The sequence below is a fragment of the Erigeron canadensis genome, chromosome 5 (assembly GCF_010389155.1).
Source record: "Erigeron canadensis isolate Cc75 chromosome 5, C_canadensis_v1, whole genome shotgun sequence".
Taxonomy (NCBI): domain Eukaryota; kingdom Viridiplantae; phylum Streptophyta; class Magnoliopsida; order Asterales; family Asteraceae; genus Erigeron; species Erigeron canadensis.
Genome location: NC_057765.1, coordinates 42,676,385 through 42,703,059, shown reverse-complemented (window position 1 = coordinate 42,703,059; position 26,675 = coordinate 42,676,385). Strand labels below are relative to the sequence as shown.

At 33.6% G+C, this 26,675-nt stretch overlaps 4 protein-coding genes across 5 annotated transcripts; 2 read left to right on the top strand and 2 right to left on the bottom strand.

Annotated features, from left to right (window-relative positions):
- The first annotated feature begins 2,154 nt into the window (after positions 1–2,154).
- Positions 2,155–5,319, top strand: LOC122602311 (glycosyltransferase BC10-like). The gene is made up of 2 exons (XM_043775012.1): positions 2,155–3,458; positions 4,764–5,319. Exon 1 carries the CDS (start codon positions 2,355–2,357, stop codon positions 3,438–3,440), a length of 1,086 nt encoding a protein of 361 aa, XP_043630947.1. The 5' UTR covers positions 2,155–2,354; the 3' UTR covers positions 3,441–3,458; positions 4,764–5,319.
- Positions 5,320–6,283: 964 nt separating this feature from the next.
- LOC122599626 (protein IQ-DOMAIN 5-like) lies at positions 6,284–11,683 on the bottom strand. 2 transcript variants are annotated; one of them, XM_043772163.1, is made up of 8 exons: positions 11,327–11,683; positions 10,602–10,735; positions 10,326–10,430; positions 9,729–9,974; positions 9,023–9,238; positions 8,687–8,800; positions 7,633–8,113; positions 6,284–6,769 (listed from the first exon to the last, which is right to left on the bottom strand). In XM_043772163.1, exons 3-8 carry the CDS (start codon positions 10,407–10,409, stop codon positions 6,693–6,695), a joined length of 1,218 nt encoding a protein of 405 aa, XP_043628098.1. In that variant the 5' UTR covers positions 10,410–10,430; positions 10,602–10,735; positions 11,327–11,683; the 3' UTR covers positions 6,284–6,692. The 2 variants fall into 2 exon arrangements, with proteins under 2 accessions (XP_043628098.1, XP_043628099.1); XM_043772164.1 differs by lacking the exon at positions 10,602–10,735.
- A 1,992-nt stretch (positions 11,684–13,675) lies between these two features.
- LOC122599119 (transcription termination factor MTERF5, chloroplastic) lies at positions 13,676–14,940 on the top strand. The gene has a single exon (XM_043771577.1). The coding sequence runs from the start codon at positions 13,730–13,732 to the stop codon at positions 14,807–14,809; it is 1,080 nt and encodes a 359-aa protein (XP_043627512.1). The 5' UTR covers positions 13,676–13,729; the 3' UTR covers positions 14,810–14,940.
- Positions 14,941–15,444: 504 nt separating this feature from the next.
- On the bottom strand, positions 15,445–24,720 carry LOC122599117 (protein SEMI-ROLLED LEAF 2). The gene is made up of 20 exons (XM_043771576.1): positions 24,382–24,720; positions 24,080–24,246; positions 23,185–23,259; positions 22,912–23,027; positions 22,680–22,794; positions 22,141–22,269; positions 21,817–21,864; positions 21,545–21,714; positions 20,924–21,120; positions 20,294–20,586; positions 19,948–20,097; positions 19,273–19,518; positions 19,017–19,166; positions 18,704–18,779; positions 18,442–18,569; positions 17,779–17,976; positions 17,091–17,231; positions 16,868–16,996; positions 16,216–16,422; positions 15,445–15,890 (listed from the first exon to the last, which is right to left on the bottom strand). The coding sequence occupies exons 2-20, from the start codon at positions 24,212–24,214 to the stop codon at positions 15,729–15,731; spliced, it is 2,865 nt and encodes a 954-aa protein (XP_043627511.1). The 5' UTR covers positions 24,215–24,246; positions 24,382–24,720; the 3' UTR covers positions 15,445–15,728.
- Positions 24,721–26,675: the final 1,955 nt, after the last annotated feature.

The window sequence follows — 26,675 nt, the reverse complement described above, 5'->3', positions numbered from 1 at the left end:
TCATGTTTAAATCATATATCATTCGTCAATGAGAAATTTTACGTTTGTTAACATTTGTTGTCACCACCACCACATTATACGGATACCTATTTTGAATATAAATGAAATTTTAAATTAATTGATTTATTTTTGTAAACGAAACATTTTATATAAAGGCTTTGTTAACATGTATAAAATGGTTGTATCTTTAACGTACAATTAAAAAGGTAAGTTGATATTATAAAAAGTATCATTCTTTTAGTGCATGTTTTATGTTTAATTTACAAGCGATTTTATGTAAGAATTTTATTTATAACGTTTTTTCTTTAAGATTGATTCATATTATATCATATGTTTTGTTTATCTACAAACATCATATGAACAAAGTAAATTTTCTTGTTTGGTAAAAAGTTCAATAAAGTCGCAAGAATCCTCATTTACATATGTAAAAAGACAATATTGTTTCTAGCATGAAAGACACGTAAGTTAGTTAACGGGTAAAATTGACGAAGCTATAGTTTGGACTAAGGTTGCAAAAGAGTACAAACCGCAAAGACCCCATTGTATTCCTCATTGTAAAAACATACAAAGTAAATGAATCAAAGTTGCATTGAACTCCAAGTATATATCAAAAATATAAAAAATTTGAGATAAGATGAAGAGGAAAACGAATATATATGTGACTTAACATTATTAAATGGGTAAATTACAAAAATCATATATGAGGTTTGTTCAAAACTACATTGGTCATACCTACAATTTAAAAATTACACGAGCCATACCCATCGTTGTCAAAAACTTACACTGATCATATCTATCACTGACGGCCGTCAATTTGGCCGTTAAGTCAAGTCCGTGTTGTGCATGTGAGGTATCAAAATCGTAATTTCGTGTATACTTCAGGTATCATTTGTGTAATTCACCCTAATAAAAATTATTAAGATAATTGTAGTTATATTTCATTTATTAAAGTTGGTAGATATTCCATATTAAAATTCACACACACACAAATATATATATATATATATATATATATATATATATATATATATTTTAAAAAAATCTATTTCAAAATAAAAATTAAAAAATTTATAAAAGCATGTCATTCATACGATACAAGTTTAGGCTTAGAAATTCTAAGATTAGACTAACGATTAACCCTGAAACTTTAAACACAAAATACTACAAATTGCTAACTTTGAGATATATTCTAAAACCATAAGGAGTATTCGATATTGCTTTACCCCTCTAATCTGAGGGGGATGTCAGCAAACCATACGAAAAAATTATATTGCTTTTTAAAATTATATTTTTTTAAATAGGTTTTTATTAAAAAGAATAAATCATACATTAATAATAATAATAATAATAATATAATAATAATAATAATAATATAAAAGTGAAAATTTTAGTGGTTTTAATGGTTCTCATCTTTGTTATATTCACTATACACATATAACAAAATAATAATGACATGTTTAATAATAATGCATTCTTGTATCAACTATTTTTTTAATATACTTTTCATTATAAAAATTATTGTTTTATAATAAATGTCATATCTACCCAACTTAATAAATGAAGTATAAATAAAACTCTAAAATTCTTAATAATTATTTTTATAGTGAATTACAAGGATAGTACCTGAAGTATGCACGAAATTACAGTTTTGATATCACACATGCATGACACGTGACTTGACTTAACGGTCAAATAGACGACCGTCAACGATAGGTATGGTTAGTGTAAGTTTTTGACAACAGTGGGTATGACTCGCGTAATTTTTAAATTGTAGGTGTGACCAGTGTAGTTTCGAACAAACCTCAGGTATGATTTTTGTAATTTACCCTTATTAAATTTGATATCTGATATGTGAATTCGAAAAAACATAATCCGATATCCTAATCCAAAAATTTAGATATCCAAAAATTAGATATTTAGGATACTTGTATGAGTTTTCAGATATTTCGAATTGCGGATTCGAATTCTCTGTAACAAGTAACAACCCTACGCGAACGGCCGTAGATACAAGTGACTTAGGGTATCGAATTAAAAAATTGAAAAAACAACTGCAAATATAAAATTATTTTACCATTATTAAATCATTGATATAGGTTGTTTGTATATCACTGTGGTTTTCCTTTTTTATTTGTAACATCTCTCCATTTTATCATATCTTTCCTTAACTCCAAAACATCTCACTTTCCATATCTTACACCCACAATCACAATCACAATCACACCCAAAACACACACACATTTCATCACTCCATTTCAAAACCCCTCAAATTCAATGACCCAAATCTCACTCAAACCCTAAATTATTCTCCAAAAAATGTCTAAAAACCATTTCATATTCAATCAAAACACACAATTATGATTTCATCATCACCATCTCCATGGCTTCCGACATTACTTTTATTAACACTATCTCTCCCAATTCTTTTCTTCTTTGCTTCACACATCTTGCCACCACCGCCACCGCCGATCTCCTTGCCGGACGAACTTGATGACCTCACTCTTTTCCGGCGAGCATCCACCGTCGATTCCCAGCCGACCCATAAACCCAAATCAAGGCTTGGATCCACCAACAGAAAGCCCAAGATTGCTTTTTTGTTCTTAACAAATACCAACCTTCAATTTGCACCTTTATGGGAGAAATTCTTTAATGGGAATCAATCAAGTTTGAATCTTTTTAATATTTATGTTCATGCTGACCCAACTGTTAAGACTAAAATCGAAATCCCAGGTGGCGTTTTCACTAAAGATCGATTTATCGCAGGAAAAGCGACTCATCGTGGCACTGCAAGTCTTATCGCGGCTGCACGTCGTCTTATTGCCAATGCAATTCTTGATGACCCAAGTAACCAGTTCTTTACTTTGATATCTCAGCATTGTATACCTTTACATTCGTTTCGATATCTTTATAATACGTTATTTGAGTTGAATACGCATCAAGTAGCCGAATTAAGGGGTTTGAAATATAAAAGCTTTATTGAAATTATTGATCAGGATCCTAATTTATGGGATAGGTATAATGCTAGAGGTAAAAATGTGATGGTTCCTGAGGTTAAATTTGATGAATTTCGAGTGGGTTCCCAGTTTTTTACACTTACACGAAGGCACGCTATAATGGTTCTTAAGGAAAGGAAGTTGTGGAAGAAATTTAGGTTGCCTTGTTTGAGACCGCAGTCTTGTTACCCTGAAGAACATTATTTTTCAACGTTTTTGTCAATGGTGGATCTAGATGGGTGTACTGGTTATACGTTGACTCGGGTTAATTGGACTGATAGTGTCAATGGGCATCCACATACTTATTATCCGAATGAGTTGTCGTCAGAGCTGATTTACAATCTCCGAAAATCGGATTTTGTTCAGCCTTATATGTTTGCTCGCAAGTTTTCGCCAGATTGCTTGGATCCTTTGATGGAGATGGCCGATAAAGTCATTTTCCGGGACTGAATACTTCTGATTTTTCTGGTAATACCTTTTTCTCTACTAACTTGAGTATTTAGTGTTGCAAAGCTAATTGCGGCTAGTTAGATTATTTGTATGTGAAGTTTGGTTGATTTACTAAAGCAGCTAACAGCTTCTATTTATACGCTTAATTTCACTCATTTGATGGGCACTAATGGAACTTTATCATGTTGCACATGTTAGTTTGATTTAATTACAGATAGTGTGAGTGGGATGTTTTGGTAAATATGGCAAATATTCATGTATTGGGGTTTGAGTATTTGCTAAAGTAGCCTCCTTTAAAAGGCTTGAATTTGACATGTTTGATGGGCACTAAAGGAAGTTGGTCATGTTGCACATGTTGTGCTTCATTATTTGAACTATATTGTTGGTAGTATGATTTGGTTAATGTGGCAACCGTTTCTGCGTTGGCTGTATCTTTTTTGAGGGTAAGGTGTTTTGAGGCTCTTTGGTTTTGCGAAATTTAGGAGCAGTGGCGGATCCGCTTTGTGGGTTTGCACTGCCAATATAGTTTGTTATGTTCTTAAGTTTTAACTACAAATATTACATCTTTTCGAGGCTTTTTACAATTTTGAAGCGTAAGTGTACCATTTTGTACCAGTGGTTACTTGATTAGTAATAACAAATACCATAAAGCAGAAACTAAAGTCATGTCCTACATACGAGTAACAGACCAACAGTTCCTTGATGGACTCACAAAGTTACTACCAGCATACCTCTTTTGTTTTTTTGGTCGGAATCCAACAAAACTGCTGTGTATTAGTTAAATCATCTTTTCATCTACATTCTGTGGGGATGTTATCATTTACCTTAAGCTGAAGATTATAAGAAAGAATTGGCCAATATAAATGGGAGCCATACCAAGATACTTGTAAAGGCATCCTGGATAATTTTTGGCAAGCTCCACATTGGGTATAAACTAGATTGGCTGTAGATCAATGGGAATTCTCAATTGGTTCCAAACAGTCTAAAGTACTTAGCGAGTGTTGTCAAATTGGCTGAACAGGTCAAAAGTTGCCCCAGTTTTTTCTTTTGGTGCTCACAACCTCCTATTGTTATTTCTAATATTTCATTTATTAGTAATTGTATTCATATATAATAAATTAATAATCAAGTATTTATGCATGTTTCTGAAAAATGGGCAAAAGAGTGTTTTGAGCAACCTGGCTTGTACTAAAAGTTACTCGTATTTACCCTGAACCTATTAAATTTGCTACTAACTGGCTGGAACTGCCTATTTCCGTCGTCTATATGAAAGGTTCCGCCTTTAACCCTGTTTGATCATGCTTTGGTTACTTTTGTTAACAGGTGAGCCAAATCCAGGTGCCGCAGGAAATCCTTTCAACGGCAGTGTATATACGAATGCTAAAAGAGTACATCAACTAAATTCGGTCACGATATGAGGACGAATGATTCAACAGGGCTCAAGTGATCAGTCGGTGGTTAGCATAAACAAGAACAGCAGCCAAACAGTCCTGTTGTAGTGCAAATTAACCTCAACTTTATCACAAGCCCTCTTGTTCATTTCTGTTTTTCTTTGTGTTGTTTGTATAGTTTTTGCAGTTGTTTGTGCATGTTTTTTAGTGAATGAAGGGCTAGATGCATCTTTGAATCATGATTCTGCAACCATAAGATTTCGAAGAGTATTTTGGTTGGTTTATTGCTTGGCGAATAAAGTGGCTTAGTGTTACTGGGACACGTGTTCGATCTCCGGGATGATCATTCTTCAGGTCTTGGGTAACTAAGGGTCTGTATGAAATTGATGCACATACATACATGTAATAATCTGAAACAGAGAACCCGGAAAGGGGAAGTGATACACCTCTTTTATGCAATCACACGTGTATACAAAATACGTTTTCAACTTCGTGTGTTATAAATTTTGTTTCGAAAACAATATTTATAATGTTTTTGCGGATAAAAAGATGAAAAAAATCAAATGATAGTGAAAATAGTTCGAGTAAGATGATGCAAGTGTAAACATACCTCCCGTTTTGTACACCCTTCTGAGTTATTATGAGAATAAATACAATGAAAAAAACATGTTTGTTTACAATTCTGGAATAAAGTCGTTCATTATACAAGGAATGTGATTACTTGCGCAACTCCTAATTTCATTCAACGGAGGCCTTCAACATTTTTCTTATTCTGTTTAAAGATGCAACCAAATTTACTTCTAATATTATTCTATTTCATCAATCAACCAAATATAACAATGAAATGGTAATGCCTCGTCAAGCTATGATGTTCATTTCATTGCTTCATTTATCCCAATTTTTCACCGTTTCATTCTATCCAATCAAATATACCAGAGTCAAGTTTTGATGGCATGTACCTCTTAATGGAAAAGAGAAGGGGATGAATTGACAAGAAATAAACTAGTCCATCCAGGTGACATTTTGTAAAACAACTTTCAACTTGTCAAAGCAGGGGGCATGCTCCATATAACCGCCACGTCATTTGTTCCCTAATTCCCCAGTCGACTCTGTTATCATCCCTCCATTTTATTCCCACAAAAAATAAAAATAAATAGACCCTCTCACTGGACCAAAAATACTTTAAAAAGAAAAAAAGAAAAGGAAGCAGGGATTGAATGTTTTGGGTTAAAGCAGGGCCAACGGATGGCGGTATAGTGTTCCTCATGGCGTGAAGTTTGCTACGTTAGAGAAACCCGTGGGGTTAGATGGCATACCGAATGCTCTTAACAGATGGAGACAAGTGGTTGGTTTAACATTGACCACTGGTCTGATTAGTTTACCGCTGAAAATCACACATTTCCTCCAAAAAAAATAACAAACTCGAAAAATAAGAACAATTGTCTCGATAGATTGATAAACAACAATTTGGAAATTTAATAGAATGAAATCTGAATTCATACAGCATATGCCGGCAGAACATAGATATATAGATGGTACTAAAGTATTCAGTGAAGTTTTGGCATTGTACAAACAAGACCTCAAGACCTGATGGTTTCCAGCTCTTAATGACATAATATAACACTAGTTACAAATATAATGACAATGAATAATTACAAGGTTACAAGATTCCCAAATAAATTTCATGATCTTTATTCACTTCTCTGGCAGCATGCTTGGCATAGCAACCCGAAAAAATGCTATCTTGTATTAACTGCTCATGTATATACAGATATTTAGATTTGCAGCAACTGTTGATTAAAAGGGTACCATGTTTCTGAGTGGCAGCAGCTGACTGGAGATGTTATGGGCTTATGGCTAGTCAAGTGCTCAGCGTTTTTGCAGCAGCTTTACCAGGTTGTTTGGCCATTTGAGCCCCTAAGCCTTGCCTAGACTTGCCTGTTCAAATAGACAAATTTGAGTTTGTAAGAAGGTGCAATTTAACTCTTTTTTTTTTTAATTTCTCCAAGAACAAAAAATGACAGAGACTATGAATTGGCTTGAACATTGTGGTTTGCAGATGTACTTTAAATATGTCTTTATTATTGCACATATTTATTAGTACAGTATCCAGAGTAACATTTCCACAATGCCAAAGCAGGGCACTCATTCTTATTCTTCTTAAGTTCCACACAGATGTTCTGAAAGGCATCTATCATTCAGCACCAGTTATAGCGATGGCAAAATGAGTGGTCCGGGTAGATCGGTAACATGTCAAAGTGAGTTCCGGTCAAAATGGGCGGCTTTTATATGTGGGTCAAAACAAGAAGGGCTGGGTTGGGCCAACCTGCTTACACTTTTTGGTCCATTTTCTTGCACCTTGGCACCTTGCAAATGATTAATGTACCGAATATTACTCTATAAATATATTCTTACAAAAGTAACATAAGCTCTTTCAAGGCTTAGATAATGTAGTTTAGGACATTGTAAACATTACAATACATGTTCAGTGACTTTATATAAATAAACTCCATGACTTCATTTTTGGCTAAGTTTATGTATTAGCACATTTTTTGACCCTATACAACCTTAATTGATCCATTTTTCGTATAAATAGATGCTGCTATGTCTAATCAAACCTATACAAAACCTCTAAAGCAGAAGGTCTCTTAAATCCTTCAACAATTTCATTTACTATACCAAACCCCACCTAACTTAAGTGCCTTCAACTGAAACTCAGAAATTCAAGTCTACTTTAAAGAAAATGCAATCTATGCACATAGTCTTAACGGTTTTATTATGTGAGTAAGAGATGGACTAACCACCACTAGGCAAAGATCTTCGCTTCTTTCCCTGATTTCCCACAACTGACGATCTCTCTTTAGGATTGCTGTGGGATCTTAACCCAGCACCAGGTCTAGGGCCTTGCTCATCAATTAAATCAACAACTACTGAGTTGAACCTTGGGTCGACACACTCAGTGGCAGGTACTTCTTGCATGCTTGTTGACTTGATAGGGGACGAACCCAAGTCATCAGAAGGTGACTGCCCTGTTTTCTCATTTGACAAATCTGATTGAAGGTTTGATGCATTAGGTTTCTTGCCAGTAGATTTCGACTGGTTTTTGGTGCTATGATCCTGCTCTGGTTTAGCAGAACTCGCTCCATCTCTTGTATTAATGTCGAGAAAGCGATTCTCCCATGGACGAACAGCCATCCATCTCTCTAACCAGTTCCAACCCCAGTTACTTTTATCTGGTTCAAATCCAGATAGGGTTGAGTGTTGTCTCGATCCTGCTTGCCACTGCAACGAATAAACATAATATTGTTACTATGGTCAATAAGGTAGCTCTTGGTTCCTTCCTCTCAGTTGATTTTTCCATTATGTTGAATTTTGTATTGCACATATTAATATCAACATCTTCTATTGAATATCGTATGAAGAGTGGTAACATTAGACATTTTATAAAAAATAATAATATCCATACGAAAACTCATACTACTACATGCATAAGGCCATGATAATAGAATGAAATGATTCATTCCATTTTTTTTCCCTTTTTTTTTCTCTCTCTATTATAATTTTTTTAAAATTTTGGCTCTTTGCTTATTTTATCAACTCACACATTACATTACATTACACCCATTCCAGCCACAACTACAATCATGTTGAAGCAACAAACCGCTCATAAACACAAACTTCCTGCGTGATATCCTATTAACAATAGTTATCCTCTAAAAACTGAAGTCCATTAATTAAGGCCAAAATGTTCAGTGTCTCAAATTTCAGATTTCATAGAAAGATTTGATTATAGCAGAAAGGAAAAAACTTTAAAACCGTTTTATCATAGCCAAAGACTATGACATTCAATGTTACCTGGTGAGCAAGAGCATATGCCATGGCTCTCTCACGTTTAGCGGCAGCCTCCTGTCTCTTTATCAACTTTGCTTGGATTTCTTCAACTGAACCAACACTATCACACCATCCTTCCTGATGATTCAGCAAGGGATGAACCAAAAGTTTGAGTAAGATAGACTTCAGTTAAAAATGGCAAACTAATGGCTAAAAGTTTGGTATGGGCCAGGTTGATCCAAAACATGATTACAAAGTTATTAAATCACTCAGGTGGTTTTATATGTAATAAGAATGTTTAGGTTTTATGGTAATGACAGACAGACTGAAGCTCATATGCTTGATTGAACATAGAGTTACCTCTATTTCTCGAACACGGGCCTCATTTTGTAGTTGCTGTTGTTCTGATTGGTCTTCCAATGCAAGACGAACACGCCTAGCTCTAACACGAGCCTGAACTCTTACCAAAGCTTGCATACATCGAAGGGTTGTTGCAGCTTGCTTTCTCACTGCATGCCCCCTCACAAGAGCTTGTAGTCTCACCAATCCTTTTAGAGCTCGTAAAGCCCGCCTAGCCTGAAGATTGTAAAGAGAATACTTAGGTTATTTATTGTGTCAACAAACTAACTAACCAAAACAATTGCTACAAGGTGAATGCACAATCACAAAAAATATCAGAGAAAAAGACTGTAATGATTAAAATACATCTTTATCTGACTAAAAATAGTAAGCACAACAATGGTGTGAACAAACTCTTGGTATCCCTAGGTGTGAGAAGACAACTCGTATAACTCATGTGTAATGTTCTAACCATCTGGCACACTATTATCACAATTTCCTTTTTCCTTTTCAATTCATAATTTACAAATAACATATTAGCTCACAGAATTCTTTATGAATGTTTAAAACACAGACACAGCAACAAAAACAGTTAAAACGAATAAGAGTTTAAATCCTTATACATCTATCGGTTAATGGCCCTATAAATCTTTACTCTTGGAAATAAACAGGGATAGTTAGAAAGGAAGATTGAAAGCATGATGCATAGTGGTGTAATATATAGTACCAAAATTCCTCGGAAAGCAGTTTGGATTCGTATAGCTGCCCACTCTTCTCTGGTTTGCACTTTAGTTTGAGATGAATTTTGCATTTGAAGTGAAGTGGAAAGGGAGTCAGGCACTGCATAACTATGCCCATCTTCAACTAGGTCAGTACGATTTTGATTGAGCTTGTTTTCAAATGAGTTACCATTGATCTCTACAGAATTCTTTCTCTGGTGCCGGAACTTCCCAAAATTCACTGTTTTTTGAATCTGTTTTTATAAGCCAGTATAAGATATACATATTACATGTGCTAAGATATAACACTTCATTATGAGAGTAGTAAATTATTTGACACTTTAGCATATGAAAAGTTCTCTTTATATATCCACAGTAAACAAGCCGATGAGCCTGATAAAGGAACTATGAAATGTTCTTGAGCATAGATTATAAAATTTGAAAACAAGTTTCTTTAATATCAGAATGTAAACAGGTCAAATATAGCCCAAAGTGTATGACTGCATTCAACATGCATCAAACTTCCTGAACCGTTTTATTAAAACTCAAAACAACACAACCAATATCTATTGTCTCAAATTAACAAATGGGATATGAATACTAACATTTTCATTACTGTCAGATTGTTGAGTCTTCTCGGGTTTCTTAATACCAATGAGTGATTTAATCCACTTTCCAGAAATACCCATATTTGTAGTTTCTATTCACTCCTGCCAAAGAAATTTTTAATAATTACAAATAAGTTAGGCAATACCACCTACTCCACGACAATTACAGGTCTACATATCTCACTAATTCTTTCCTCAAGTAGAAAACAGAAATAAAATAATGAATCAAAAAATTAAAACATAAATAGTATATGTTATTGAGAACTAATATACATATTAACAACAAAATCCCTCCATGGGCGGGGTATGAGGGAGGTGAGATGTAGACGGTCATAACTCTATCTGACAGTAGACAGACCGCTTTTAAGGAGACCTCCGACAAGAGTGGGTGGATGTGTACTATGCGTCTGCATGTAAAATACATAATTAATAATCCCAAATTGATTGCTACAGATTATATAGCATAAAAACGAATCCACACCACAAATCTCTGAAAGTCCCATTTTAGCTACCCACTTTCATTGGAACTACTCTACATTGTTGTTGTTTTTTTTTAACATATGATCATCTTAACATATTTAGTATAAAAGTACTCATTTATTTTATTTGTCCCTTCCTCATAACATAAATCATTAGAATTTCCTAAACACTACACAACATCAGCAAAAAACAAATATGATTATGTAAAATTAGTACATTAATTATCTTTTTTCTTTTCTTTTCTTGTTATGACTATTCAACATCACATACTAATTATCGAAGTAAGGACATCCAATTATCCATGCACAACCTAAATCTTCAATAACACACCAAAATTTCAATCTTTAAATAGTCAACTAAGCATTTCACAGATACCCAAAAGGACTTTTTCACAAAACTTAACAAAAAGATTCAACTTTAAAATGTACTAGACTAATAAATCATCAACAAAGGAATAAACTTTCTTACACCATCTACTAATTTAAGTAAATCCCATAAAGAACTATCTCAAAACTTACTGTTTATACTGAATGGCATTAACCACAATGAAGAGATCACAAGATAAGATGAAATGGGGATCTTTGAGGTACAATATATAGATATTGGGGTTTATATACAATGGCTGTATGTATAAAGAGTAGATTTGGAATGTAGCGGCTGGCTGGCTGGTGGTACAGGATTAATAAAGAAAGTAGAGAATGAAAATGAAAACCTAGTAGAAAGGATCACATGCTATCTTCACTTGCTGACAAGAAAAACATGTATCATTAATTAATTACAGTAGTTTATAAATTAATTTGGATTTTATTTTGCAAGATTTGACCGCAGGGGATTGGTTTCTTTGACTGACTGTGTAGATACAGATGAAGCATGGTACCGCGCGCGGAGGTGGTGGGATAGTACTATGGGTGGCAGAGGCTGCGTCAAGTTGTGCAAGTTAATAACGAAATATTTTATAAACAAAAGCATAAAGCGTTAATTATTAAAATAAAAATTTATATTTTAAATTAATTTTTTAATGATAATTTAATAATTCTTTTGTATAACTATTTTTAAAACTAAGAGATGTAATAATTTTTATAAAAGAGTATAAATAATATAAAATGTCAAAAGTAATTCTAGTAATTCAAAAACATAAATTACTAAAAATAAAAATGAATCTTTTACTTCGAGTAGATATAGTTTGTCTCAAAGCTCACATAGACGGATTAATTTTCTTTTAATTTATACGAGCATGGTGCTCGCGCAATGAGACAGTGGTAGTGATAAAGGCGGTCTAATGACGCCGGTGATAATATTGTGACAGTGTCAAGTTGTGTAGGTTGATGTAATTGTGATAGTGAAAAATTTTTAGAAGATAAAAGCTTAAAGTCTTAATCTATACACATTATAAAGCATTTGTTCCCTCTATATTTTCAACTTTACACAAGTGAAAACCATAAAATACCTCTATCACTTATTCAACCCTATGAATAAATCTCAACCACTCATTTTTTTTTCTCTCTTCAAATCTCAATCACTCATTTTTTTCTCTCCTCTATAAATTTTTCTAATTCTTTCAAAATCTTTTAACTCAAAAACCGTAAATCGATAAATTATAAAAATTATATAGGTGTTCTTAAAATTTCATGCTCTTTCATTAGAGATATCATCCGATATACTTTTGATGAATTTTTAAATCCGATGGTGGACCCCGTACGGCTAAGGCATTTGACTATCACACTCTATGACATATCACAACCTATGACCTATCACCTTATCATCTTACCACCGCAACGCGCGGGTACTTACTCTCGTTATTAGATAAATGTTTAGAGTGTAAATTAATTTAATAATGATAAATTTGGTATTTTATAAAAACTTTTTCCATATAAGGTTTTCTTAAGGGTAATTTAGTAATTTCGTATGCAACTATTGTGTACCTATTTCTAAAAATGGGGGTGTGATAATTTTTATAAATGAGTATACATAATTTTACACTTTTACTACAAATTTTTTTTTGAAGTAATCAAACATAATTCGAAAAAATATTTTGGAATACATATAGAAATGCAAAAATGCAAAAAAATTAAAAATTAAAAAAAAAATTAAAATCCAAGTTAAGATTCAATTTAAAAACAACAATAGATGAGTTTTTTTTATGACAGATGCATCCCTGGTTTTTCCCTAAAGGTTTTGGGTTCGACTCTTAGGAGTGACAAGTCTGTGGGTTTTTTTCCCTGAATCACGTGTAACGGCTTATGGTCTACATCTCGTAGTCTAGAGTACGTGCAGGGCTTCACCATTATACGGTAAGGTGTTACCTGATGTCGAATACCGAGTAACTGTTAAAAAAAATGAGTTATTCATTTAAAAAAAATAGTTATGTTACTCAGACGTTAACATTGTTTTCAGAAACATTATATAGATGAAAGATACATTTGTTTGTTTATTATTTAAAATTGTGTCTGAAAACATTTTTTTTTAACAAACATAGCATATAACAATGATCAGTTGTATACTATGTAGCACCTGGACAAATATGGCAATGGGTAACGGGACGATATGAGAACGAAAAATGACAAAACACAAAAATTAAAGATAATATGACAATAAAATATATAAAAAGTTGAAAAAATATAAAAAGAAATATAATTTGGTTTTATAATGAGTTTCCTATCAATAAAGTTATACGAAATTACAAAAAATGCCCGAAACATATTGTTAAAAATGAGAGAAGTTAAAAGATTTAGAGGGTTTTTAATTTTTTAACAAAAGGAATCACATAATTTGATAAGTTTAACAAAATGAAAGCATTAACATATTTGTATATGCTATAAAATATATACATTGTGGAAAATGAATCCCGTATGATTCCATTTAACAAAACATCCCAAAACCCTAACCAAACTCTGTTCTCCAAACTCCATACAAAACCAAAAATGGCGACTCAATTCGCTCGTTATCTTCACACAATTTCATCATCACCATCATCATCATCAAAGTCAACCATATTAACATACTTAACACAATCATTAGGCTTTCGAAAATCAAGAGCCACTGTTTTCTTCAACAAATTCTCATCAACAGAAACCAACCCACAATCTGTAATCACATTCTTGAAATCACTTGGATTCTCTAAATCCGATATCCAAACATGGGTTACTCAATCACCCCAAATCTTGTTTTCAGATGTTGAAAAAACACTTAAACCAAATATCCAGTTTTTTCAAGATTTGGGTCTTCAAGATTCTGACTTGGGTAAGTTTATTTCCAAACACCCGATTTATTTATCGAATAGATTTGAAGAAAGATTGATGCCATGTCTTGATGTTTTAAAACGATTGGTTCTTGATAATGAAAATATGATTAGGACATTGAAAAGGTGTAATTGGGTGGATGTGAAAGACCCTGTTAACCGGATTTCTCATAACATTAAGTTTTTAGAACAATGTGGGATTGTTGGGTCACAACTTGTTACCGTTATAAGTAGGCAGCCTAGGTTGTTGGTTAGAGGTGAAAATGAGCTTAAAGAGCTCGTGTCGAAAGTTTTGGATATGGGTTTTGAGAAGGATTCAAGAATGTTGGTACATGCTCTGTATACTGTTAGTTGTTTAAGTGACGAGACTTTTGAGAGAAAGTTTGAACTGTTTCGGTCGTTTGGGTTTACTAAAGAAGAGTTTTTTGGTATGTTTAAGAAGGCACCTGCTCTGCTTAGGGTGTCGGAATCAAAGTTAAAGCTTGGATTTGATTTCTATTTTAACACGGTTAAGTTTGATAAGCAGGTGTTGGTTCGACGTCCTTCGTGTTTAATGCTTAGTTTGGAGGAAAGAGTGATTCCTCGCTTCAAAGTTATAGATATTATGATGTCGAAAAAGATTTTGACGAAAATGCCAAAGTTTCAAAATGTGATGTGGTTAACCGAAGAGGAGTTCTTGGAAAAGTACATATCTAAGAATACAGATTATGCTGAGGAATTGCTATTGGCATACAAATGTGGAGATTTGATTGATCAGAAATAATAATAATACAAAGTTTTATATTGTTTTTTGTGATTTTAGATAGTCCAATTTTGGAATGCAGATTCCCCGAAATATCACTTGGAGATCATGTTGTGTCTACGAGTGCAAATATATTTCTTGGCTTAGTTGGATTTCATTTTGTCTATTCAACAATATTGGAAGTTGATATCTATAATTTGGATAAAAAAGATTGTTTACATGTTTTGTTTATAACCTTGAACAAACCATGCTCAGTTTTTATAGATTTTGTAGAAGCTTGCTGGTGTTTGACTCATTAAAGAGCTTTTAAGGTGTTGGCTAGCATTCATGGCTGGCATATGCAAGAGTTCAACCTGGTTAGAGTTGACAAGTAACAACTATCAAGCATGAGCTTTCAATAGCATTGTCATTTTGTTGAATCGCATATTGGGTGTCGCAGGTTTTTGCATCCATGGAATGTCCAACTCCTTGACTTAAATTCATGTGTTGACAAATGTACAAGATGGGTATTCTATAGGTACCTAAAAAAGCAGTGTTCAAACAAAATATGTAATTACTTTGTACTTCTGTAGTTCTGTGGTAGTAACAAAACCAAAAGGGCACCTATGGTCAAGCACCCACAACTATGATAACAAGTAACTAATGTTCACCACAAATTTGGCAGAAAAAATTTCATCATCTCCGCTTGAATATTGATATAAGTATTTAGTCATATGTTCCATGTCAAATACAACACATAATGACAGTAATGGAGCACACATTAAGACAAAAAATTAACAAATCGAATGGCTTCTTTTTCTAAACACCAACATTTTCTTCAACAACATGCTACCACTTAGATGGCTTCTTTTTCAAATCCGGAAAATCCAACCTTTATACAGTAAGAACTATATATATGATAAAGAATATGATATAATATAATTTGGACTTGCACAACTTATTAACACCCAGCAGCTTTCAAGAACTTGTCATATGGACTCGAAGGTGGAAGCCTGAAAGATTGTTGTTGACTCCACCCCTTTGTATAAGAAACAAGTTGATCATTCATAAGAGGCTGGTCACCATTTTTCAACAGTTTAACATCTTCTGTGATCTCTGTTTTCTGCAGGGGAAAAATAAACTGTTCATGTCACAATATAGAATATATGCTATGCTGATTTTCTATGGTTGACTTTTAAGTATCATATATGGGATTCATATATTTATGAGAATTATTCTAAAACATTACAAGAAATGATAACTGATTAATCCTATAACAAGAGTATCACAAATTTACAAGCATAAAGATTTCCAGCTAACACACTTGAAATGTCAAAGTAAATTTTAGAGTACATAAGGTTTGAAATATCAAATTTTTTGGAAGAGTGATGGCAAACTAATGGCAAGAGTGGTAAGATTATGACTCAATTAATAATTAAGAATCTTACAGCATCTGATGTAATTGGACTTTTCTTTTCATTTTCGCCTGATATAATTATTGTCATGCCTTCTTGTTGCTTCTTAAAACTGTGGAGTACAGACATCTTCTGCTGTTTACCAGTGACTAGAGCCTCACACTGATCTTTGACTTGATCATATGAAACAGGAGTCGAGGAAACTGGTAAACTTGCAACATGACGGGCTGTTTCCAGTACCTGTCAACGGCGCATAATCAATATTTCAAATAAAGCTCTGACAAATTTAAATTTTCTTTTCCAGCAGAAAGTTATAGAAAATACCCAGATATCATGCTGGAAAATAGAATATAGATTAGATATACCAATACAGAATAGTCCTTTACGTTTCTTGTATGAATTCATTCTTACCATACCACAGACAGCATTAAAAAAACTAGGTGGCAAAAATGGATGAGTAAGGTAGTGTGAGTACTTTTTTGAACTAAAAGCTTATATGGTTTGCTATATATATTATCTTTGGGTGACTTTTGAACCCTTCAACCTATTTGACTCGTTCCATTTGAAGCAAACAAATTACCCGTTTGACACGATAGACATATAACATGACCCGAATCGACGCGTTCAAAAGTATATGGGTCAAAATTGCCATCTCAAACTGATACAAACATGAAAACAGACATACCGATTCCAGTAGCTGGTTCACACTCAGAATGTCAAGTGAATTAATGGAAAGAGAATCTTTGCGGTCCGATTGGTTTCCGTATTGGTCTGGAAACATATCGTCATCTATTTCATCAGTATGAGGCATTACCTGAAAAAGCACAACCACTTTATCAATATTATTTTGATTTTGGATCTACATTGACTCATAGAAACAATAAACCACAAGATATCTGAAACATTACCTCATCAAAAGCCTGAAACTCTGTTTGCGCAACCGGAGAACATGGCAGTGGTGTCTCCATAAATAATGGTCCACCCAACGGATATTCATCATCAGGCGAAAACCCCTGTGAAAGTTGTGCCTTCATATTCAACTGTTCTTCCTGGAGAACATAGAGATAAGGATCATAGTTAACTTATGACATCATTGACTGTCATTTTTAAAATTTAAACATGTATAATTTGAAGAGTCAATTTTGCAAAAGGTGTAGATGGGCAGGAACACCCTGATTCTGGGTACCTTTTTGGCACCAGTCTCTTCCACCCCACAAGGAATTAGCTCCAGCAAATACCCTTGCACATGACCCCGCTGGAGCCTGGGGTTGAACCCCACACCTCAAATTGGCAAAGAAAACTCCAATGGGCCCATGTGTTTTGTGGGTGTGGGTACCAATTGATAAATGCTCAACTGGTAATATAAACTTTAAAGAGTCAATTTTTCATTTAGCATCCACGTTACTCCTTCCATTTTCTTAAACTAAAAGGGAACACATCCCACTCAAAATACAAATGATTTACAAGGAACAATACAAGACAAACACACATTTATTTACATTTCAAGGAAACCATTGGAGCACTTCAAATTCTGGTTCTGCACCTTAATGACAAAAAGTGTAACAGACAATGGACTGAACACTGAAATATAAATACCTCGGATAATTTATCAAGCTTTGATACCAAGTGGGTCAAAAGTGTCTCTTTTAATGGTAGATCCTTTAACTCAAATGCAGAGAGTGCTTTCATTGCAGCAGCTTCATCCTTTTGCGATCCATACAAGTTATCTACACCGGGTTTTATACAAGTTACTTTTAGCCCCATATCTTCGTCCAATGCTAGATTAGGATCCATCTGCATTTGAACCAACTTTAGCAAATAGAAAGTACTTTGACGGATTGACAGATCACAGATGACAATTTCCTTACTAGTGAAACAGCTAACAAGGTAAAATGGGCGAGTTGGTACATGAGTCAAAACAGGTAATAACTAAGGTATCAAATAAAATTAAATAAAGTATTAAATAAGATTATAGAACTACTATATTAGAGCAATAGGTTAATTTCTTTGAATTAAAAGGATTTAGGATGTCAAAAGCATTTGAATAAAAGTTAAGAGACTTTTACCCCCGTTTACTGTTCAATGACTTTGATCCAGTTGATCCTTTTCATTTTAGCTATTTTCCGTACTTTACCCAAATCGAGCTGTTATCGATAACAGCAGCCAGATTTGACCAGTTACCATATTAATATTAAAACGTAACCTCCAGAAACAGCCATATTTTATGAGACCAGATAGTAGCATGAAGCAAAAACAAACCGTTTCTTCCGTCAACGTTGCTCTAACAATGGGAATCAGCTCCAAAAGATCCGCTACCTTGGCAGACATGATAACCATGTAAGATGCTAACGTGAAGAGAGACCTTCTCTGGGATGGCTGTAGACCAGCTTCAGAACATACATAATCGATATTAGAAACTACCATAAAAAAAAAAAATAATTGCGTAACATACTTAATAGTTCGGCCAAAAAAATATAAAATATTACAACAAAGTCTTGTTACTGTATATCTAAAATATTACCTTGTTGATCTAATGAGATGCTTCTAAGGGAAAATGCCAACTGGAAGCACCGGATTAATGCCACATGATTTAAGTTCTGAAAAAAAGCAGTGTAAAAACTTCATCAACTTAAAAAAAAAAAAAAAAAAATCAATTTCATGTAAATGTGTTATTATTGTCATTTTTAAACGGCAAAGAGCTAATTTGTGCTATACAACACATTGATGAGGTATTATGTTGAAGCATTCACATGCTCCACCATCAAGCTTAAAGTTCAAAAAAGAATGTCCATTAGATATTTGTTAAGAAAGTAAAAAGGATAAAAAGAAATCACCTTTGACAAAGTAAACAATACAGCAAGACTAAATGTCTGTGCCATTGCCTCAAAATTTTCGGGGGTATTTCCAATCAATGTTGCCTGAATCCAGATTGATGAAAGCACAAGGCTCACTTGATGGCGGCTCAGTCTCAAGGAACTCGAGATCTGCATACATTTTTCAAATACAAAAATATGAAACAAATGTGGCTGAGTGTTTACATCAACTTAAAAGGCAAAATAATCATAAACTCTCAATAAAAGTTGCACCAACCGTTTTTCCATCAAGCATAGAATTGTTGATGCCACCATGAGATAAAGATTCTGTGGCAAGATTGTCTTTCTCCAATGTCCCTTCATCTATGGGGAACTTTTCGTTTGTTACTTTCCATGATAGCAATGGGAGAATGCCAGATGGCATAAGCACGGCGAAGAACAGACGATGTGAAAGAACTCGTGTTTCATTATCTGGGTGTGACATCGCTAAAAGCAAGTGGTGAAAGAGAGCATCGGGAAACGCCTGAACAGATAACTATTAGTTTAATTTGGTGAATTACTAGAGGTGGTGATATAGAGTATCAGCCCATTTACACAAGAATGGGTCTATTTTTGGTTTTGTTTATCTCAAATTGGTCAAATGAGAAAAATAAAGAACCTTTAGCCTTTCAAACACCCAAAGCCTATTTTAATACACGTAACCTCTTATCGAATAATTCAAGGATTAAGAATATTATGTGAATAATATCGTTTATGTAATCTTCATAGCACATCAATAATTTGTAGGGAAAAGGGACAAAAAAAGTGTTTACAGGTCAGCCCGACCCAACTTAAACTACGGACCTATTTCAGCCTGAAGCCCTTTAAACCTACACAGCTCACCCATTATGCCATCACTAGAACTTGCGAATTACCCATGCAACATGCTGCTCAAAACGTTACTTGCACTCACCTTTTTGTAGTAGGCTATGTTTGGAATGGAACTGATAACTTGGGAAGTCCGATAAAGAGCAGACAAAGTTGTTCTAGCTGAATCTGCACTCGTTGGAATATTCTCGAGCACTATAGCCATCATATCAAGAATTGGTCCAGCATCTCCAACCTAATAATTATATTCATTCAATATATCATCAGAAAGGAATACATAAATCAATTAAACTAATTAATAAAGGGGGAATTTTGACCCATTAATGTGCAAATGCGTCAACTATTTCAAACACCCCCACCCCCAGCCACAAACACAGGCTGCATATGTTAAATGCAACAGAAAACATGAAAGAGACAAGGGATGTAAGAACCTTGAGTGAAAGTTTTGAGATACAATTTTCCAAAGCACACTGAAGATCCAAATAACAGCCATCAGATCCCCCTCTAGGACTTGATGGTTCAGACAAATTCTGTAAACATTTTCGTAGATGTTTAACGAGATCAGTTATTGCACCAACAATGGCAACCGAATCATTCTGCTTTATGTGTTGTGACAGTTGGGTAGCAACATTCACAATGTGCATTTGCATAACTGGTTGTTTGATAATATCCTTGTGATCCAGGTGCTTGACCAAGATAGACAAGAGTAGATGGAATTTGTCATCTGCGTTAAAATGCAATATAGGTTATTATGGTTGACAAGTAATATCAATATCCCTACTGCAAGGCTTTATGGCTTATCTTTGATTCCGTCTCTTGCCTAACAATGTTTGGTCCAGTTACATAGAAACCAACAAAACCTTTCAGTCCATATCCCACCATTATATTACTTTTTTTATTCTCAGCCATTCTGTGTTTCATCTCCATTTCCTGTAAAAGTATAGAGACACAAAGCCTAAGCCTTGCAGTAGGGGAAGATAGATGTTCTAAGCAGCAGGGTTGATATTCCCATATTTACATCAAAAATGAAAACAGAGAGGAATAAATGTTGGCAGTGTAACCTGATTCCTCCAACACCATCTGCAGATACTTTAAAATAGAAAAAGCCAACCCATTCTCAGGAAACCAGTGCTTTTCAGTGTCAAAACAGTGGAAAAAAGGTTCGAGTATACGTCGGACAGTTGTTCCCTCCTTTGCCAAGTTGGCCATATTATGCAAGCAAACACTGGACCAGTAAGATGGGCTCTTTTGGGCATCCCTGTCAAAATGAGAAAAGCAATCATATTAATCGTTTAAACAAGAGCCAAGATTGACAATCTGTAACTGAGGCGGCAAGATAGGTAGGTTGGGTAATAAAACAACTTTTATAAATATAAAAAGGGGATCGTGCAGGTTGCATTGACCCAAAACATTTATCTTTAGAATTTTGCAATTAAATTAATACGCCGAAAAAGATTATGAAATATATACAAGTATTATTTAACATACTCAAATATGAACAAATGAGTTAAGAGCTTATGGCTTTATGCTTTCTAATACACTATAGACAGCTTTTGACCTATTTGACCAGCTTCCTTTTACGCTAATTTCTTTAATTGACCCATACATACAGCAAATCCACCCATTCATATGTAATATGATCAAAATTGCCATCACTAATCTACACGTGAAAATGCACTAACCCTGTGAGGACATCTTTTTTGAAGTTAACAACATTTGAGATCATCTTGTTATCCAAGAATGATGGCCCACGGTCAGTGTCTTCTTGTGCTTGAGAAAGTTGTTTATCGTACTTAGCATTTTCTTGATTGTTTTTTGTGTCCATAAAATTCTCCAAGGTTACTGATACGATCTATTTCAAATTATATAAAACAGGACTTAGATTCAAAACAACAAACTTATAGAGTATGCCAATTATCACAAATTTGATAAATGAAAAGAAAATGGAACATACATTGTCAAAGTCCATAGAAATATGAGATTGCTCCCCCATGAATAGCACCTAGTTGACAGAAGTGATAATGAAGAAAATGAGACAATGCAGTGGAATACATTATCACGTGAAAACTTTAAATTTATCATGTATTCACAAGACATTACGTGAAGCTGGCACCAAAAACACAGAAACTATCAGATGAAATGATAAAGACTACTATTTTATTACTGTATGCTGACGAATTAAGATAGCTCATAGGTTGGAAAACAACATGCATTAGTAACCCTATTCACATACACAGACACTGATGAAATGAAGACAATGCAGAACATATATGTTTACCAAGAAGGCCAAAACTTGAAGTCCTGCTGACCTCAACCGTAGTGCTCTTTCACCTTCTCCAACTTCTTGAGCCAGTTCACAAAGTTTGGGGATGAGACCTTCTAAGTTGAACATGTATGTACCATCCACCTGTATTTAAGGAGGATAAGTACTACAGTCTTCATTCTGCCTTCCCTTTTTTTTGTTCACTTAAGCAAAGTCATGGCAATTTGACCCAATCACTTATGAGTTATAAAAGGGTTGATTTGGGATATGATTTATCTCTAATGGGTCTAACAGGTCAAAAGTCAAGTGGGATGTGTGTTTCAAGCAAAAAGACAGCATGCATCTTTTATCTTTTTATGGAAAATATATAAGATGATTATTAAACAAAGCTGCCTTTTGCACGTCCTTTAAAAAAAGGTGTTTCAGGTCACCACAACCCAGCCAGACCAATCCGTACCAAAAATGTCCATGTTTTGAACTAAATGAACTACATTTGAGTCACACTTGTTTAAGAGTTCATCCAACAACTACCAGCCCTTAGAATCACCATTTACCTGATTGTTTATAAAGCTGACAAGAATTTGACAACCAAGGATTTGGATTTCATCATTTTGGGTTTGATCTAGTAGCGTTCGAACAACTCCCAGCAAACTGCTAGCAAAAAGTGGCCTGAAAATGAAGAATAAATTTGGCTCTAAGAAATACAAGTATATTGAACACAACCTCCAAATGCTCAAAGCGAAAATATAAACTGATTATGCCAAGGATTAATGCATTTAGACTTACATCTGATCCTTACATGAGGATGGTAATTTCCCGTAAACAAGCGATACATTTTTTACAGAGACCATATTTTTATTGCGCAACTCCTTGTAAAACTTCTGTTCTAAGTAATCAGTGATCTGTATGGAAAAATTCATCAAGCAACATACCATATATATAACTGAACATAATCCTTATAATGCCTCATACCAATATACCATAATGATAAGAGGTTCTCTAATAATGAAGTTATAAATATGTTAGTTCAGAACTTCAGATAAGTAATAGAAGCTTTACCTTTGGTATACGTAAAGGATTTTTACAAGCATATTCACAAAGCTTCCCAATCTTCCGATCATTTGGCTCAGCATTCTGTCATTTAAAGTTGATTATAGTAGGAATCTTGTAGAAGAGTCAACTATCTTAATAGCAAAATTTACATTACTATAAACTGAATAAAAGTATTTGTAACACAACAAGTACTAGTGTAAATGTGTAATGATACTATATGCACTCTTGTACAATTTTACAACAAAACTTTATAAAACTAAGATACCCCCCCCCCACCCACCCACCCACCCCCACCTTTTTTTTTCCCTCTTTTCTGCAAGTTAACATGTTTCTCTTGATTCAACATAAGTGCCCAATGATGCTATTGATGTGATTTAAAATTTAGTGTCTTCATATTAAAAGGGAAAGTAACTGTATCAATGATGTGGAGCAATATAAGAAGTTATCCCAGATATTCATAGAGCCACAACATGGAAAAATGTGTCTCTTTTGAAGCAAGAGAAGGTATATAGACGACTTAAAGCCCACGTAAAGGTCTTAACTCTGAACACTTGTCCTCTAACGTGTGTCTTTTTCTTGACTAATGCATATCCTAATTCAGTCAACATTCTATACTCGTGCCATCAAATGGTTCCATATATGCGGAATAAAGTTGTATACTATTTCTTCTCTACTATTATACACAGTAAAGCATTTACCATGAAGGACCCTCCCAACTTTAAAAATGTTCGTAAAATGGACTACACAAGATATCAGGCATCGGATCATCCGTTTAATCTAACCTTGGCATTCTACTGCATATCCTAGCAACCAAACAGGCACTTACATTTTATATGCACATTTCCAAAAAAATTCAACTCAACCAAATTAATACGATACAATACAAGTCAAAACTCATCACCTGAGAGCGAGGAAATATTTCCGCAAGAAGCTTCTTATACCGTTTAACCGGCTGTCTCGACCTCGCCCTCATCGCCGGACAAAATATACATAGGTTACTACATACAGGCAACACTTTCCTTGACATAACCCCCATTTTTCACAACTAACTTTACTTTTTCAACTTCTCTGCAAAAATATAATATAATTATAAACTCAACATCACAAACTGAACTGAATTCTACTATTAATTAATTAATTAATTTCAACAATATAATAAATAAATAAATAAAGTTATGATCAATTAAATTAAACTATACTTACAATATGCAAATAAATTATGAAGTTGATGATCGCTTATCCCTAAGCTTATGATCTCGATCTGGCCGGAAGTGATATCAAAATTCACCAAAGTTTTTTATACTCAACAAATCGAAATTAAAAATAAATAAATAAATCAGAACGTTACTAACTTTAATTTAGTTTAATTACCAAAAATAAAAATCGAAAGGAAAATGAGTAATTAGAATTAAAACTATTTAAACTTAAAAATCACATTATGAATTTTCTTAAGACGTGGGGAGATAGTAGTCTTTGTAATCTCCTCCTCCCCCAACGGTTTTTTTTGTTTTTTGATAACTTCAACTACAGCTGCTTTAATAGAATAGAAGAAAATATTTTATAAAGTTTTCTTCGGTGATTAATATTGTGTGATTTTTTGGGGATTAATTAAATTAGTTAATGACCTACGTGGGAGGGAATATGTGAATGAAATTATTGAGTATGTCGCAATTATACTGATCAAATGTTAGCTGTATTTTTCTATTTGTTGTCTCAGTTGATGTTATTAAATCATGAGTCAAAATCTCATACGTTTTTTTATCTAACGGCCAACAAAATCAATTATCATTATAAAATAACACCAAATAGCTTAAAACATTTGAAAGTTAAATTGACATCAATTTCCCTACGATAGCGCCTTGTATCTTGAGCGGCTTTTAATCCAAATGAATGATAAATATCGAATATCTTCAATAATCGTACTTGCCAAACATGTCTTTGAGTTGAAAATAACATCATTCCTATTCTTCCAAAAGCACCAAAATCTCATACGTTACTTCTTCTCTTTCTATATAAAAATTCAGTCTCTCTTTTTTAGAGATAAGTGTTATAAATGACTCAATTGAAAATTGTCCTTACTAAACTTATTGATACTCATCTAAAAAAACATTAAAAAAAATCCTATAATCCAATTTGCCCATAATGAATTAATTTACATCGTAAACTCCAATTTTTATTAGTTTACATTTTAAGTCGTTGTCTTCTAAAATATTTTTACTACCAACTTTACATCAATTACATTCACATCAACCTACGCCACTCGACATAGCCAGCGCCACCAATAGTTACCACATCTATCGTTGCCGCATTGCACAAGTATTGGTAATAACGGCAACCATGGATAATTAGCGGCTGTGATTGTGGTAAGGAATATTGTATGTTATTTATGTGAATGTAACTAATGTAAAAATTATAGTGTAATTAATTTAGGAGTTAAAAAGATAGATGTTGTCAATGATTTTATTAAAGTATTTTTGATAAATTATCTTTCTTGTTTGAATTATATATTTGAATGTAAGGGCCAATTTAGATATCACCATTACTTTACTTTTAAAACTGAATCTAAATCATGTGGCAACGTGAGGTTTTTAGTATATCCGATAAGATAAAATAATTAACATTAAATTAATATGTAATTATTTTGAAACTAGATTATAAATAATATAATTTATAAGGACGAATTCATGAACTTTTAGTATTATGATAATAATTGATTGTAATTTTAGTTAGTAAATATAAGAAAAACATCGTTAGTCGCCCTAGATGGTTGATAGTTAAACTTTTCTTATGTGAACGTTAGTTTTCCGTTAATAGTATAGCAGGAATAGTAATATAGTAAGAATTAGTTCTCCATAAAAATAATAAGAATGGTATGATAAGATAGTATAAGATTATTAATATGCATTGTTATGAATAGTAATTGTGCCTATTTAATACTGTCATATGTCCTGATTACAAATAAAAAAGTAACATGTAATGCATACACGAAATCCAACACGTGGACAAATAAGAACATGTCATGGTCAGGGTTTCATTTTTATAATTCTTTAGATTTTTGCTTTATTTTAGTTTATAGAATAATAAAACCCATTTTAATGTCTAAATCAAACTAACGATCTCTATACTCATGGGCTGATGGGCATAGTCGGCTTAAGCTTTTTGGTGGTCTTAAACGAGATCGATTCTGAAGGCCTATTTATTTAGCAATTAGCATACAAAGTAAAAAAAAAATAGTACTAACTGCTACGATGAATAACCACAACTGCTACTGTGTTATGGTGTTAACACCTCTTGCTCGTCACTGGTGCAATGGTCACTTAGTATGCTAGCTGTTGCCTCTCGCTAGTCACCAAAAATGTAGCTTGCAGTTAAAAGAAGAACAAAAAATAAAAGTTCGGTCCACAAATTAGTAATGTGTAATATAAAAACTAAACAATATAATGTGCACTGTTCATAAACTTGTAGCCCAAATATTATAATTTTGAAGTCCGTTATAC

Excerpts from the sequence above, each read along its gene's own strand:
- LOC122602311 (XM_043775012.1), top strand. The coding sequence starts at position 2,355 with ATGATTTCATCATCACCATCTCCATGGCTTCCGACATTACTTTTATTA.
- LOC122599626 (XM_043772163.1), bottom strand. The coding sequence starts at position 10,409 with ATGGGTATTTCTGGAAAGTGGATTAAATCACTCATTGGTATTAAGAAA. Across the intron at positions 9,239-9,728 it reads CTGCTTTCCGAGGAATTTTG|GCTAGGCGGGCTTTACGAGC; the intron begins GTACTATATATT and ends TACAATCTTCAG. Across the intron at positions 6,770-7,632 it reads AAGATCTTTGCCTAGTGGTG|GCAAGTCTAGGCAAGGCTTA; the intron begins GTTAGTCCATCT and ends CTATTTGAACAG.
- LOC122599119 (XM_043771577.1), top strand. The coding sequence starts at position 13,730 with ATGGCGACTCAATTCGCTCGTTATCTTCACACAATTTCATCATCACCA.
- LOC122599117 (XM_043771576.1), bottom strand. The coding sequence starts at position 24,214 with ATGGGGGTTATGTCAAGGAAAGTGTTGCCTGTATGTAGTAACCTATGT. Across the intron at positions 21,121-21,544 it reads AAAAAAGATGTCCTCACAGG|GGATGCCCAAAAGAGCCCAT; the intron begins GTTAGTGCATTT and ends TCATTTTGACAG. Across the intron at positions 19,519-19,947 it reads ACATAGCCTACTACAAAAAG|GCGTTTCCCGATGCTCTCTT; the intron begins GTGAGTGCAAGT and ends TTATCTGTTCAG.